Consider the following 14,240-nt stretch of genomic DNA (forward strand, 5'->3'; position numbering starts at 1 on the left):
CGTCTCTCACCAAATTTTTCTCATCCTGGAATGCAAAGTGCAGATTGGTGATCCATCGCCTGTCTCCATAAACAAGTACATCGCGTTCCTCACGAAAACACGCTGTCTCTGCCCGTTTTAGCATCTCCCATTTGTTCAATATTTTCATCGCATAGATCTAAATCACAATTTCCATGAGTCCCATGTTCCATGTATGTCCATGTATTCTAAATAAAGCAATGCAACTGAATGTGCATGATTTCTCCTGCTTTTCTTTTTCGAAAAACGTAACTTCTTCTTGGTACACTCAATATCCCTCTTTTCCTCCACTGTAAACGTGTCTTTGTGAACACAGTCGTTTCCTGTTTTTCTTGAAGAAAAGTGGTTGCCATTAAATTTACTGTGTGCAAACAACGACATCTCTACACTCCAATTTTTTTCCCTCATGGTACAAGGCTGCATCTTTTCTCCGAAATTCTTCAAACCTAGCAACACGGTATAGCAGTGGTGACATATGATCTCACTGCTATCCCTCGAAACTGAAAACAGGCCAGCGAAAAGAAAACATGGAAGAAGTAATGACAAACAAACCTCTCCGACACCTCGCATCCTCACAACGGCCACCTCGCCGAAAGCTCCTTTTCCGATCACTTTGAGAAGCTCGAAATCATCGCGACATAATCTCAGCTCTTTTGCTTGTGTTACCACAGCTTTGACTGGAAAACAAAGGTTTTAATGGATATAGATTACGCAGGGAACTACACACAGTGAATTTAAATTTGATGCAGCATGTAAAGTAATATCACTTTGCTGTTCATGCATATTCATGTTTATCTGCGTGCAGTGAGTTTAGTAAGGATAAAAAAACAGAGCGCACAGCGTTGATCAATCCTCTATGGAGATGCGTCTACGCGTTCATCTTCAATTTATAATCGTTTGAGGTTAACTAACTCTTGTGCAACATTAAAATGACTTGGAAAGCGAACCGATGAGTCAAACCAGTGTTTTTTGTCCTCCCAAACAAGTCTGGCACCAATTTATAGACAATAGAGGGAGAACAATAGAGGGAGGGAGAAGGGCTCGGTTGGGCCAAGCACGGTCTTGACCCATCGATGGATCGCCCGATCACAGCCAACTAGCTTACCGACTGTGCTATATTCGCGTCAATAAATTTAGTAATCACAATACAAGATAAAAAGAGCGCAACAAAAAGAGAACAGATATAATTAACTTGAAAAAAAGATTCGAAACGGACTTAATTTGACGATAAACCAAAAAGCAATATGCCAAATTAGAAGCAGGGTATGTTCATTTTCATGAAAGAAACATAATAAAAAAGTAAGTTCAACAATTGCACAGTTTTCGAGATCAATTTTTAGCCAAGAATGTACCCACCATCATCACAAATATCATCGTAGTAAAAATTCTCAAATAACAGCTCTCCGGTGGATGACTTCTGATAGAGCACGTAATCCTCTTTAGAAATGCGCATAGCACCTTTGTATTCGTCACAGCTAATAAATTAATCAACGATTTTCAAGAAGTAACAGAATAGCAAAATATGCGAACGTTCAGCAGCAATGCACGGATGACTGTGAAGCAACAAATCCGAGCGAAAATAGCCGACTGGTCAGATAAGCTGCTCTGCAAATCTTACGCGGTGCTGCTGAACCGGAAAAGGGGGTTTCGACTGAATTCCTTTCCATTAATTCTTCGTGATTCGCTTCATCAACTAAGATTAGCTGAATGACATCTACAGAATTTACAATGGTGCTGGTAAATTCAATCGCTCTCCGTACAGTTTTGCATATGAACAAAATCCCATGCAGTTGTTAATGAGACTTTAGGCAGTGTCCCAGGAATGAAATTTCAAACAAATTGTGCAGCGAAGACGCAGACATTTGCAATACGTTCCTTATCTTGTATAGGATGCTTAGGAACCAGCAAATTATTCGATGATCAATCTCTCTTCTCGTCAAATCTCAAGTCGAGTTTTCCTTTCAACACAAAAAATGATTCAATATTGCTTATCTGATTAAGTTAATCTGATTTAGTTGCTTTACGATGACGTTTTTTGAGCTGCTTAATTGAATTTCGGAGAAAATCATTCAACAAAAGGATGTTACTATATACATGCTAATTATCATGTTATTAAGTCACTGATCATTAAAATTAGCTGATTTCGTACACTAAACTTTCTTCCTAACACTTCATAAGGATATCAAGTTAACATCAAGTTTAGTGCTAGTTTAGTGCGAAAAACATATACGAATGATGCTTTGTTTTTCCTCAATCATAAAGTAAATTGTTAGTGCCAATGAAATCATAGTTGAGATTTTGCACGCGTATGCTTTCTATTATAGATAAATGAATGAATAAATAAATATATATATCCTCAAAAGTCTTTATTAGACACTTGGGATGCAGAGGTGAGCGTGCATAAAACTCTAAAAATGTTTTCAGCCTATTCGGCATCATAAACGTAGATACAACGCCCTAAACCACTAAAGCACCTGCTTTTTTAGAAGGGTTGATATGAAAAAAAAAGACTTTCTTCATATTCTTCATTTAAAAAGAAAAAAAAAATCGAGCATAAACTTAAAATAAGCATTGGGCAATTTCTCTGAATATAAACTGAAGGCGAGAAAGTCATTTTATCCCAACAAGTGAACTCTTCATGTAAACCACAAAATACACCACCAGATATTTAAATAGCCAAAAAATCTTAAGCTAACATTTACATAGCATAAACGAGAAAATTTAAAAATATCAGAGAGTAATTCGATCAAATCAGACCAATCAAATTAGATTAGTGGAAGATTCAACACAAAACTTAAATGCATTCACGCAAGAACGAATTACAATATTTTGAAAAAATGTTTTCTAAAGAGTTTTCCTTCGAATCAGTTGAAATTTCCAAGACATAGATGCTTGATTCTTGTTGAATATAATATTAAATGTTCTAAAATATGAAAGGAGATCACGTTTCCAGTAAGTAAGAAGCCCAACAACAAGATATGTGGACAATGGTTCTTTTCTTTAATACGAAAGTTCACCAAGTAGTTCCCTTTGCTATTTCTTTTGACAGAAACAGTAACAGTGAAATGTTAGACGGAGTTTTAAAAAAATAACGAACAAATAAGAAGCAAAATACAAGCATTGAAAATAAAACGTACCCGATTCAACAAATTCTGCGACACATTTTTCCTTACGCAATGTACTGCTACAGCACTCATCGTAAAGGCAGATGAGAGTATCTAAAAAAAAGAAAATCAAAAAATGAAAGCAAATCACTATTGCACCTAAACGAGATTCTTCTCAAAGTGAACTGCTCTCGCTTCAAAAGTGGTTTTTAAAATACAGTTCATTCAATTTGTTCTCCTATTCAATGCGAACATTACATAACGTTCCGAAGTGTTTCAATATTGTTAGCTCAGCAAACATGAAAGGGCTTCATAAAATTCACTTTTAGGGCACATAAAAACTATAAAACGATAAAGTCAAATAAATGAATAACTTGACAAACATACGCACCGAGGAGCGCCTCAAACGACAATGCAGTGCTGCTCTTCGACGGTCCATTAAGGTAGTTGGCCTCGAGCTGAGACAGACGGCCCACCCCGCCGCTGTCTTCCACCTCTGCCATCTTAAAACATATTTGTTAAATAATCGAACATTGTGTACTTGTCAATAATATCTCCAAAACGTGATGACTAAACGACAGTGAACTATTTTTCGATCGATGATAAGGAACAGTAAATTCGAATATGACCAAAATTACGACGAAGTTATTACTTTGAATTATTATGAGGAACGAAAATGAACGTATAGTGTTTCTTTCGCTTACAGAAAGTTGCAGATCCAGTTACACCACCAAAAAAAAGCAAAAACTGAGAGTGTCGAATCGATAAGACTAGCATACAAACAATTGGATAAAGCCAGACGGCATGAATAAGCTATACTTTCCGAGTAAACGACCTCCTAAACTCCAAAAACAATGCGCTTCTCCCTTCTTTTTACAATGTTATAACATTATGAATGCTGAAGACTTATAGGGCACTACACACTATATGTACAGTAAACATTGATGTCACTAACTCCACTACTAAACAACGAGTAGAACTTCTGCTGATATTGCACGCTTGAAACAGTATAGAAAAGGATAGGTACATGGGTGAAAATCCAACGGATCACACTTTAAATCGGTCAGTCGTTTAGTGCAGATTGAATCGAGAAAAATTCTGAACGTAGCGTTCCTAGAAGGGAATGGCGACATGTCCTAAATCTAAACATACACTCGATACGTGAGAACCAACAGAAACCGTCAATTTTGTTGCTTAGATTAGCTGATAAACAATAGCATACCTCTGGTGATTGGCCTAAAATGCCTAATAAGTTGTTTTTTTCTGTTTCATAAATCAACTTGATGCAAATTCAATGCCTTTTAATTTCTGTCCCTCCGCTGTAGGGGCTGATATGTGTCATTAAAGAATTCCATTCAACGCACGTACAAAAAATGTACAAAAAATCATCTTTAAAAGATTAGAGTACGTTTCGTACTCCTTACTTGTTCTCATGAAGTTTATAGAAGACTGAAAAGTGCAAAGGAGGAGTCACACATTACTCGACCTCAATTACTGTGCCGAAAATAGCCCCTGAGCACTAACCAACTGACTCGTAAATAGCGAGCTAAAAACTCAAACTGAATTCTTAATAAGATCTCACATCTATAAGCCAAGACTCAGAAAAAAAAACACATTTCAAACATGTTTGACTTTGAAATCAATGTTGAAGGATCTGTTCACGGGTCAAAATAAAAAATAAGAATGATGAGTCTTAACCAGTTCTAAACACCGCTGTTCTCTGTGTATCTCAAAGCAACAACTGACATTCAGGCACACTTTGGCAAAGACATAAAGCAATGAAAATGCGTTAAAATTTCAACTGAATTGTATAAGTGGCGTTGTTCTCTGGCGAAGAAACATAGCGCAACGGACGAACAACATGACTGATTCCAGTAGAGATTCCTAATAAGATATGCAAGACCAGGGAGATGAATCGAATCCACGCATCTGCGCTTGACCGTGCATAATGTCTCTTCAACATGCATAAGTCAAAAGCTGACTACAAGCACTATCATGTGAGACTTAATCTTGACAACTGAGGAAAAAAATTAAAAATGAAACGAATTAAAAATTGTCGAAAAAAAAAATTGCTGAACTTAGGGCAGTTCAGAGCCAGATAAGAAGCAAGTAGATAAGTACTTGTGAAATGTGGCTACACATCTCTGCTTCTTCCGTGTGTTTGTGGAATATCTCTGCAAAAAGAAATGCGCGGGAAATGACATAAACAATTGTAACGATTATAACACATCCAAACAGAAAAATAAATAGGGCACTGGTTCAAGTCAAGCATACGAAATTGAAGAGCGCATGGAAATGTTATCCTTAGCATTACAAGTAAAAAAGAAAATATTTCAAAAAAAAAACCATAAAAACATAAATGCATCTGAAGCAGCAAGCAGATGTATGATTAACTATGATCATAAATTCCAGTCTACATTATGACATCTCCTGTGAGCTATAAGTAGTATCATTCGGAGCTGTAGCTCTCTATTCCCAATTGGGATGTCGTTTTGCTTCATAATGCATGCACCATGACTTTAAAAGACTAATCCGAATTCCATGAATATAAATGAAAAGCGAAAGTTGACATTCTACCTTCTACGATGCTCTGTCTTGAGGAATAGGCAAGTATTTCATTTCAGAGACTAAAATCAAGAAATTCCCTGTCTTTCAGGAGTATTAGTTCTCAAATAGGATCTCATAGAATCATCATGTTTTCCACAATTTCCATAACTCTACCCACCAACAACCGAACAAAAGGAAATTCCTCTAGGTGAACTGTGTTTTTCGATGCAATTCACAAACCAAACAATTATGCTGCCATTGGTTTCTGCTCAACAGTTCTATTATGAAATGCAAAGAGAGCAGTAATGGTGGATTACAAAACCGCCAACAAAATGCATCAGTTTAATTATCGTCATCCCCCAAAATTGAACAGTGGAGAGATTTTTTTCATTTTTCTTATTGTAGCAAACAATCCAGATTCGAGAACATTCAGAAATAATTTCGCTAAAAGAACAAACGAGAAAGATACGAACAACGCTATACAACCGTTGGAATTGGAGCGTCAGAAACGAACTAAAGTTAGCGAAGAAAAAAAGAGAGAAGCCGTGGAACAATTGAACAGAACTAGGGAATTCAACAAATCCTATTAAAGAATGGGGACGAACCAATGAACATATTCGATGTACATGCGCGCTTGTCAATTAAATCATTGTGTATCCGACAGAAACCATGTATTTCTCAAAAATTTCGCATTCACCAAACCACCAACGATCGATAGGGGACGACTAGGGCGATAGAGGGGGAAAAGAGCGCGCCAGACGCGATGGACGACGCACTCGCTAGGGCAGAAGGCGAGTGCGGCTCCTTCCTCTTGTGTGTGTGCGTGAGGAGTGCTGAAGTGCAAATTGCTTGTTTCTAAGTTGCTACTCATCACCACCTCAGGGATAACACAGGACATGCAAAGATACCGAATGACTTCGCTTCCTCGTGTGTCTGTCAACATCACAACACTTTCAAAAAAATCAGATTACTGTGTTCCCAAGAATGTACCATAAAATCCAGACAAATGCTTCACATCCTATCTCCAATTCGTCTTGTTTTTCCCACATAAAATCAAAGAAACACGGACTCCGATGCTATGAGAACTTATTTCTGGTATTATAAGTATCGAAAACTCAGTACCAGAATGAATCTAGTCAAATCTGAACTAAGCAAAGGAAAAAAAAACAAAAAGGAAAGCCAGGAGAATCCGTAAAGAACTAAATAAACTAAAATATAAAAATACCAAATTTCTGCTGCCGAAATCTATCAACTATCTGTTAAACGAGGAGAAATAGCACAAGGCTAAAGAAGTATTCGCCGCACTTACGCCTTAGGCGGTGTTCCCAAGGATACCACGTCGATTTCAGTGTAGATGTAACTTTCCCGAGAAAAAAAACTGAAAACGCCTTAAGGAAATAAAACCGTTTCGCAAAACTTAATTATCAGAAATACTGCATTCTGTTCGCATAATTGATGCTGTACTTGAAATGACTACAATAACATGGCGAACACCAAATACCGGATTTGTACAGAAACAGATAAACCAAAATCAATAATCAAATTAGAGGCGCCATACTTTGCACAAAACTCGATATTATCGAGTGCATGAGAACCAGCAGCTTGCAAGAAGTGAGTTCACAGTTGTTTTAAACAGTGTGAAAACTTGCCGATTATTAAGTGGAACGGTAAAAAGTTCATTAGCTCACACTGAGACGTGCGATTTTAACTTTCGACTGCAACTTACAAAATGAGCAGATTGAGCATGCAGCTCATTACTCTACAGAATTAAACATATAAACGCGATCACATTAGTATTTAAAAGTTAAATAATTAATTAAAACAAGTAGCAAAATAACTTACCGAACTGAGAGAACCAAAGGATACATGTGAAAACTAGAAGAATAAAGAAAACATATGTGAAATATCCATAAAAGAATAGATAATAATAAGAATAATAGAAGAATAAAGAAAACATATGGGAAATATCCATAAAACCTACATACAAATCGAAACTAAAATATAGGCTGCCTATCTACAGTTCGACACAGAAAACTGTCCACGTCATACCAGTCCAGTGAGCAATCAGCCTACTGCTCCTCCTCTACCACGATTCACCCGCCAATAACCACACTTTCAATAATCTGCTGTGGCTCGTTTTTTGTGATATATCGACATCAAATTATTCTATGTCGTGCGAATAACCGATACTGTACTCCATCAATACCCGAACACATATCCCCAACTTTTATGAGCTATTAAAACAAAATTTTGATAGCGCACAACCAGTTATCACAGCAACAAACTCGTAGGAAAAAAATTCTAATAAGAAAAGTGAGTAAGACAAAAGGAACGTAACTTTTAGCTTCAAAATAAAAGTACGCTGAACGTTTAAGATTTATCTGTGGAGCAGTATAAGGTTTCAATGAACGGTTCATCAAATTTTCGAAAAAAAGTAGTTGACGTTTCTTAGAATGCGTTATCAAGCCAGTGCTACCAGTGTGCAAAAGAATTCCATAATAAAATCTGTGTACATATTCAGCAAAAACAGAGAGCGCAAATGATGAAGCACTCCTATTAAGGGGAGTGTTCGATTCCCGCATGATTTGAAAACCACGAAAACTTCCAAAAACATTACGTGTTTGATAGGGTGAAGAAAGAAATGAAAGCGATTCTCAACCATTTTCCTCTGAATCATGTTGAATAAATTTAAGAACGGAACATTTCTAGGCAAAACTGTAAAAAATAAAAATGAGAAATTTGAATTTCTGATTATTTTGAGTGATATGGATGCGAAAATGATATTTTAGGAAAGAGTATTCTATGAAGGAAAGTGTGGTAATGATCGCGGTTCTAAAAACTGCCTAACTCCTGGAAGATTAGATCCATAGCTTTTTTTAATGGAGCCACGGGATTTCCGCTTCTATCTATTGCTAAGGTTTTCTGACGATGTATGAAATCTATCTATTGAAACATGGTTTCCGGTCCTAAGCTCTGTTGACTAAAAGGAAATCGCTGAATAACAGAAAAGTGGTGAAATTGATATTCCTTTGCCTACGCATTTTATGCAAAATAATGAACAAAGGTCATTATCAACCAATGTCGGAGATGCTTTTCGTAGAATATTCTTTTAGAAGGTGTTACTCCCATTTAGTTTTTCGTTTCATCAAAAAAAAAATCAATGGCATGACAGATAATGCAAACTTCCACCAAATGTAAAGATGTCAAGAACAAAAATTTTCAGATCAAAATTAAAAAAATAATTTCACAGTAAGATAAATATGTACGATCGGAGTGGAAAATGGAGAAAAGGTAGTGCTGGATAGTTATAGAGGAGATGACGTGGCGTATATAATGCTGGAACACGTTCACAGGACAACCAACGATTCGCACGCATACAGGATAAGGAAGCGATATAAATGCAAACATAGGTGGCTGACCAAAAGTGCGCAAGAAATTCGCCAACACTGTCAGTTGCACAAAAACTTGGTGAATAACTTGTGACGCCAGAAATTTTTGTCACTTGTTACCTGCGAAATAACTTCGAGACACACAAACACACACGTTTTAAAGGCATCACCCCACAAATCTGAGGTGGTAGGGATTACAGGTGGAGTATTCTTATTCGGGATAGTAGATTATAGAGAGAAAGGTGATTCCGTCCATTTCTTCCTAATTGCCGTAAAAAACGGCGCGGAAGATACGGCTTCAAGGGTTCTGGCGCGCTATTTTCTACAACGAGTTCGACTGGAGCGCGCCACCGTTTTTTACGGCAATTACGAAGAAGTGGACGGAATCCCCAACATCCATACTCTACTATCCCGTATAAGAATACTCCACCTGAAATCCGTACCACCTCAGATTCGTTGGGTGATGCCTTTAAACGTAGTTAGAAATATATCTAAATCTGAATTCAACTCAAGGAGGAAAATCAATGGAATTGTTCTGCACAGATAAAAAGGTGTGTTTAAAATCTCTATTTGGATTAGCTTGTCAATACAACGCAAAAAGTACATTCATAGTGACACTCAAGCTACGTCCCCCCTTACTGCAAATAACTAGAAAAGTTTTCTCACAACAAGAGGTGCAAAGTGCGTATCGAACAATTTTTTTCCATTCTCGAGAGAAAGCTTTTGCAACACACGGAAAAATATGCGTCCCTTGCATAACTGCACGCTTCTGACAGCAGTGGAAAGTTTCGTCACGCTATTCAACAACAAAAAAGAATACTTGGTTATAAATTGCTTCAAACATAAGTTCAAATCAGTTCTTGATCTTGCCTTAAGGAAAAAAGACAATGAAGACGTTAAGGTAAAAATAACATGTAATAAGAAAGCGCTGAGGAATGCTAGAGGAAACTTCTGGCCAAAAGTGAACATTCAGTACCTAGTTTTTAATGATCGAGTAATGATGACCTAAAATACTTCCACGCGTAGAGTACTTTTACAGCGGAAAATACTATTTGTGCTTTTTTCTGAAAAAAAAAGCACGACACACGAGCGTCAAAGTTGAAGTGAGACCCGCGTTAGCACAGCTAACAGCTCGCCGTAAATCTTTTACAGAAACCAAGGCAGAGTTACGTAGCATTGATAGAATTGCAAATTTCCACAATAATGTAATAAATCTTCACCTCAACTGCGGCGGCAAATGGACAACAGGTGTCGTCGTCGGCTTCGCGGTTTCGTTCTTCTCACGCGGCTCAATGGTCCTTGAGCTGAGAAGATTGCATTCGAAACCCGAAATCTGTAACTGTATGTTGTTATTGTTTGATGTAGCCAGCGATGTGTAAACGGTGGTCGTTTGCGGGAAATCAACATCAGAACAACACAAATACGATAATTACAAAACAATGCGGAAATAAGTTGGTTCTTTAGCGTAGTGACTGGAGGTTAATGCAGTAAAACTGACAGATGACAAATATGTGTGAAAATAACCACTTCTGCAACAAGAAGCAGTCACTAACAAAAATTCGCAGGAAGGATAAAGGTGGACATTCCAAAGGTTTACGAAGGAAAATCACTCGTAACCACTTTGAAGCCGCGTTGCCGACGTCAGCGCGGTTCGCTGTCAAAGCGCCCTCGAACAATTGTGCACGCTACATTAAGGATCGCGCTTTGCATATTTCACTGGATGCCCTCAACCAGAAATGTTAGCTTGGATGTTCTGGAGGCAAAAATAGCTATTGATTTCACGTTGAAAAACAAAAATTTTCATCCATTCCATTTGCATTCGGAGTCATCCTAGTGTCTCTTAAATTTCGAGAAACGAGAGGATTCTCTCACAAGAAAAAAAAAAACTAGCTAGCTGCAGAACGAGGGAAACTATGAAAACTAACAGTTTTAAGGGAAACGAAGAGAAAAATTCGCTGAGGACAAAGAAAAAAGAGAAAAAAACAACACAAAAACGGTATCTCACATTATATTGTACGGCTTAGATTTCCTGGAGCAAAATATTTCCAATCACTATATCAAAGAAAACATAATCCACAACAAATTTACTACACTCTCGAATAGTAGAAGAAGTAGTTGGAATTGAGTTGTTTGAAAAAACAGAGCACAATGCGAAGCAAAAACTCCAATTTTGGAGCTCTTACATGGAAAAAGCAGCAGATGGAGTGTTTCCGAAAAGTTTACAAGTGTGACGTTTTCTTTCATCTAAGCAACAACGTTATGTGAGACCGGTTTCCGGAAATCGGTTGCTTCACTTCGAGAAGGGAAGAAAAATAAAACCTTTCGAGGTCATTCTACCTTTGCAAGAATGCCTTGTTAATAGAATTTCATATAATAAATCAACTAAATCGGCACACTTAAGAGAACTAACTGATCTAAAAAGGAAAACAAATAGGCAGAACTGAAAAGAATGGAAAATAGAACTCAGAGAAAAGCTCAATGAGAAGAAGAATAAGAAGACTCCCACCAGAAATTATTTGAGGGAGAATTCGACAGAATGAGTTTGAGGAAAGAAAAAGAAAAATGAAGCACTACTACGGGAGAAAAAGTAGTGAGACTCATCACTCACGTACGACCACAAAGGAGAAGAAATGTCCGAAGAAAAAAAAATCGCCTCCGATACGACGGCAGCGCAAATGGGTAGCGGCTTTCATACTGGAGCGAGAGATTGTCCACAGAGCAAAATAGTTGATAACATCAAACAACATTTAAAAAAGTGTTTCTGGATCTTATAAAAAGTTGAGTATTGCTCTTAAATTATAGAATACTGCAAAGATATGTTCTCAATTTATAGTCATTTATCAATTAGAATTTATTTCACATTTTAACAACAATTTTGTTCATCTTCGAATCTCATACACTAACAACCAAATTTTATAACCTTAAAAATCAGTCGAGTGTTCAAAAAGTCAGGATCGGCACTTTTCCTGAATAACTAGAATACAGTTTGGGAGACCAAAGTTTCGGACTATTCGAGTGAATTTGAATATTTGAAGAGCGACGATTTCGGATTATTCGTGTATTCTTACGGGAAACTGCAGGATCAATGGTTCGAATCCGCCCTAGTGCTCACCAAGCCTTTCATCCCTCCGAGGTCGATAAATTGGTACCAACATTTTGGAGTATAAAAACACTGACTTGACGCAACGATTCGTTCCCGCAAGTCATTGTAAGGCTACACACTTTTTCACCGACCTCAAACGATTCTGAATTGAAGTCGAACGTGTGGGCGCATTCCCATAGGGATTGATAAGCGCCGTGCACTTTATCCTATTTACTTCTTATTCGCTCGGAATTCAAATTCACTTCGTTACCCAGCCATGTGTAGATTGTGTTAAACGATTAAAATAATGAAATAGGAAAAAAAAAACATTCGTTTCATACTATTACTACCAGAGACTGACTTAAAATATCTTTTAGGATTCACATGAGAGAATGAGAACTCCAATGCGGGAAATCCTGTTGACGAAGTGGTTGGAAGCTATGCAGATTTCTATTCGGAGAACAGTTCTTTGGTTATGACGAAGGATTCTACCCGACTAGGGGATGCTCAACATGATTTACTCGATCTAACATCGACTACTCTATAGTTTGGTCAAAACGACATGAAGCACGAACAGTTGCGTAAGCGGCTGCGCTCGAAGCGATGCGGTTGGGATCGAGGTGCACTGCAGATATGGGTGGTGACAGCGAGAATCCCTACACGATCATAACCGCTTCACCGCACCGCTTCAAGCTGTGATTGTGATTGAACTATGATTGTCTATCTATCACTTCTGCAGGTGTTTATAAGAATAGCATGACTAACCTCAAACATACGGAAAATCATACCAGAGAAAAAAAAAACGAAAAAAAAAGAGACAGCTAATGAAAGCACGCAATAATTTAGGAGGAATGAGGGTTCTACAATTCAAAATCTCGGAAAAAGGAAAAAATACGGGGAACTGCAACAATTCAATCAATAAATTCACAGACTTCACGTTTTTCGAACTATAACCGACAGAGTAACTAGTTCCTTTCGTTTCAACAGCATTTCTGGTTATTCGCTGTTACAACGAGTACTTACGTAAATGATGCTAAAAACATGCGAAACCAATTGTGTAATATATGGATTCATGACGACAAAGCACTTATTATCTCAGAATCGATTTAATACACGAAGAAAAAAAGAAGACAGTGTGTTCCAGACAAATTAACTTATTTTAAAAGCAGCATTTAAAGCAGAAGCAGAGCGCGAGCTTTAAGAATGTGCGAATTTAAAAGTGAACTTGTCATGAGTGGAGTTTTGAACATAGATGGACTAGGGAGGACCCCTTTCACGTGAGGAGGGAGGACTCGGACCCTCCTCACGTGAAAGGGGTCCGGCTCATGGAGTGCAGCTCAGGTGATTAGGATCTCTTCCCCCACCCTACAAAAGTGAAAGAGGTCTTTCCGCCAATCTTCTAAAACTGAAGGAGGTCGGAGCAGCGGCTCCGACTATCGCATGTATGAGTGGGATTTTGGTTTAGAACTAAAGATTGGAGGAGACCTTGATGAAATACCATCTGTGTGTAGGAGAGCCTGAATCCGCGGTCAAAAATCTCATCAGCTCGTAAATGCTCAAGGAATTGGGTGAGGTATAATCCATCTAGTTGCCGGTGCGTACGTCTCTGTAAGTGACTACGACACGCTCACAGTAATTCAGACAGTACTTCATCCAGCGCATGTCATTACCCCAATGAATGTAGCTGGAACGATCAAGGTGGCATCCTCGCTAGCTCCACTCGGACTACAGAAGTGAGTGGAGCTTATGAGGGTCCCACCTTGATCACAACCGCCAGCTACATTGCGCCGCTTTCGCCACTGCACCAAGCTTCAGGCCCTTTTGACCAGAGTACAACTTTTGGAAGTGTGAGTAACTCAAGTACCGATGCTCACACCCACATGCATGGGTTCCTTTTTCTTCTGGTTTGGACCTATATTTCAAAATCTATGAGTAATGGAACTAGTTATGTTCCCAGACGACGCAGCAGCAAATCTCCTCATTTTCGATTCAGAAAACATTTTTGGGTATGAAATGGAATAAAGAAGCCTGAAACACAGATAAGTGTAAGAATTGCATCATTTGTACAGGGGAAAACCCTAAAACGTATAAATCCCTACC

General features: G+C 38.0%; 1 protein-coding gene across 3 annotated transcripts in view; it reads right to left on the bottom strand.

Moving 5' to 3' along the window:
• The window catches only part of RB195_013096 (uncharacterized protein), a gene marked incomplete at both ends in the record, with an annotated part of 29,564 nt that extends 15,538 nt beyond the window's left edge, over positions 1–14,026 (bottom strand). For 2 of the 3 annotated variants that reach the window (XM_064202765.1, XM_064202766.1), the window contains 6 exons: positions 11–157; positions 571–695; positions 3,156–3,236; positions 3,514–3,625; positions 10,279–10,319; positions 14,005–14,026. In XM_064202765.1, coding sequence (XP_064058645.1) covers positions 11–157; positions 571–695; positions 3,156–3,236; positions 3,514–3,625; positions 10,279–10,319; positions 14,005–14,026 — 528 coding nt within the window. Of the gene's footprint in view, positions 1–10; positions 158–570; positions 696–3,155; positions 3,237–3,513; positions 3,626–10,278; positions 10,320–14,004 lie in introns of those variants that run through there. The other variant, XM_064202764.1, reaches the window with a different exon arrangement.
• Between the last annotated feature and the right edge of the window lie 214 nt (positions 14,027–14,240).

The sequence above is a fragment of the Necator americanus genome, chromosome V (genome assembly GCF_031761385.1).
Source record: "Necator americanus strain Aroian chromosome V, whole genome shotgun sequence".
Lineage (NCBI taxonomy): Eukaryota > Metazoa > Nematoda > Chromadorea > Rhabditida > Ancylostomatidae > Necator > Necator americanus.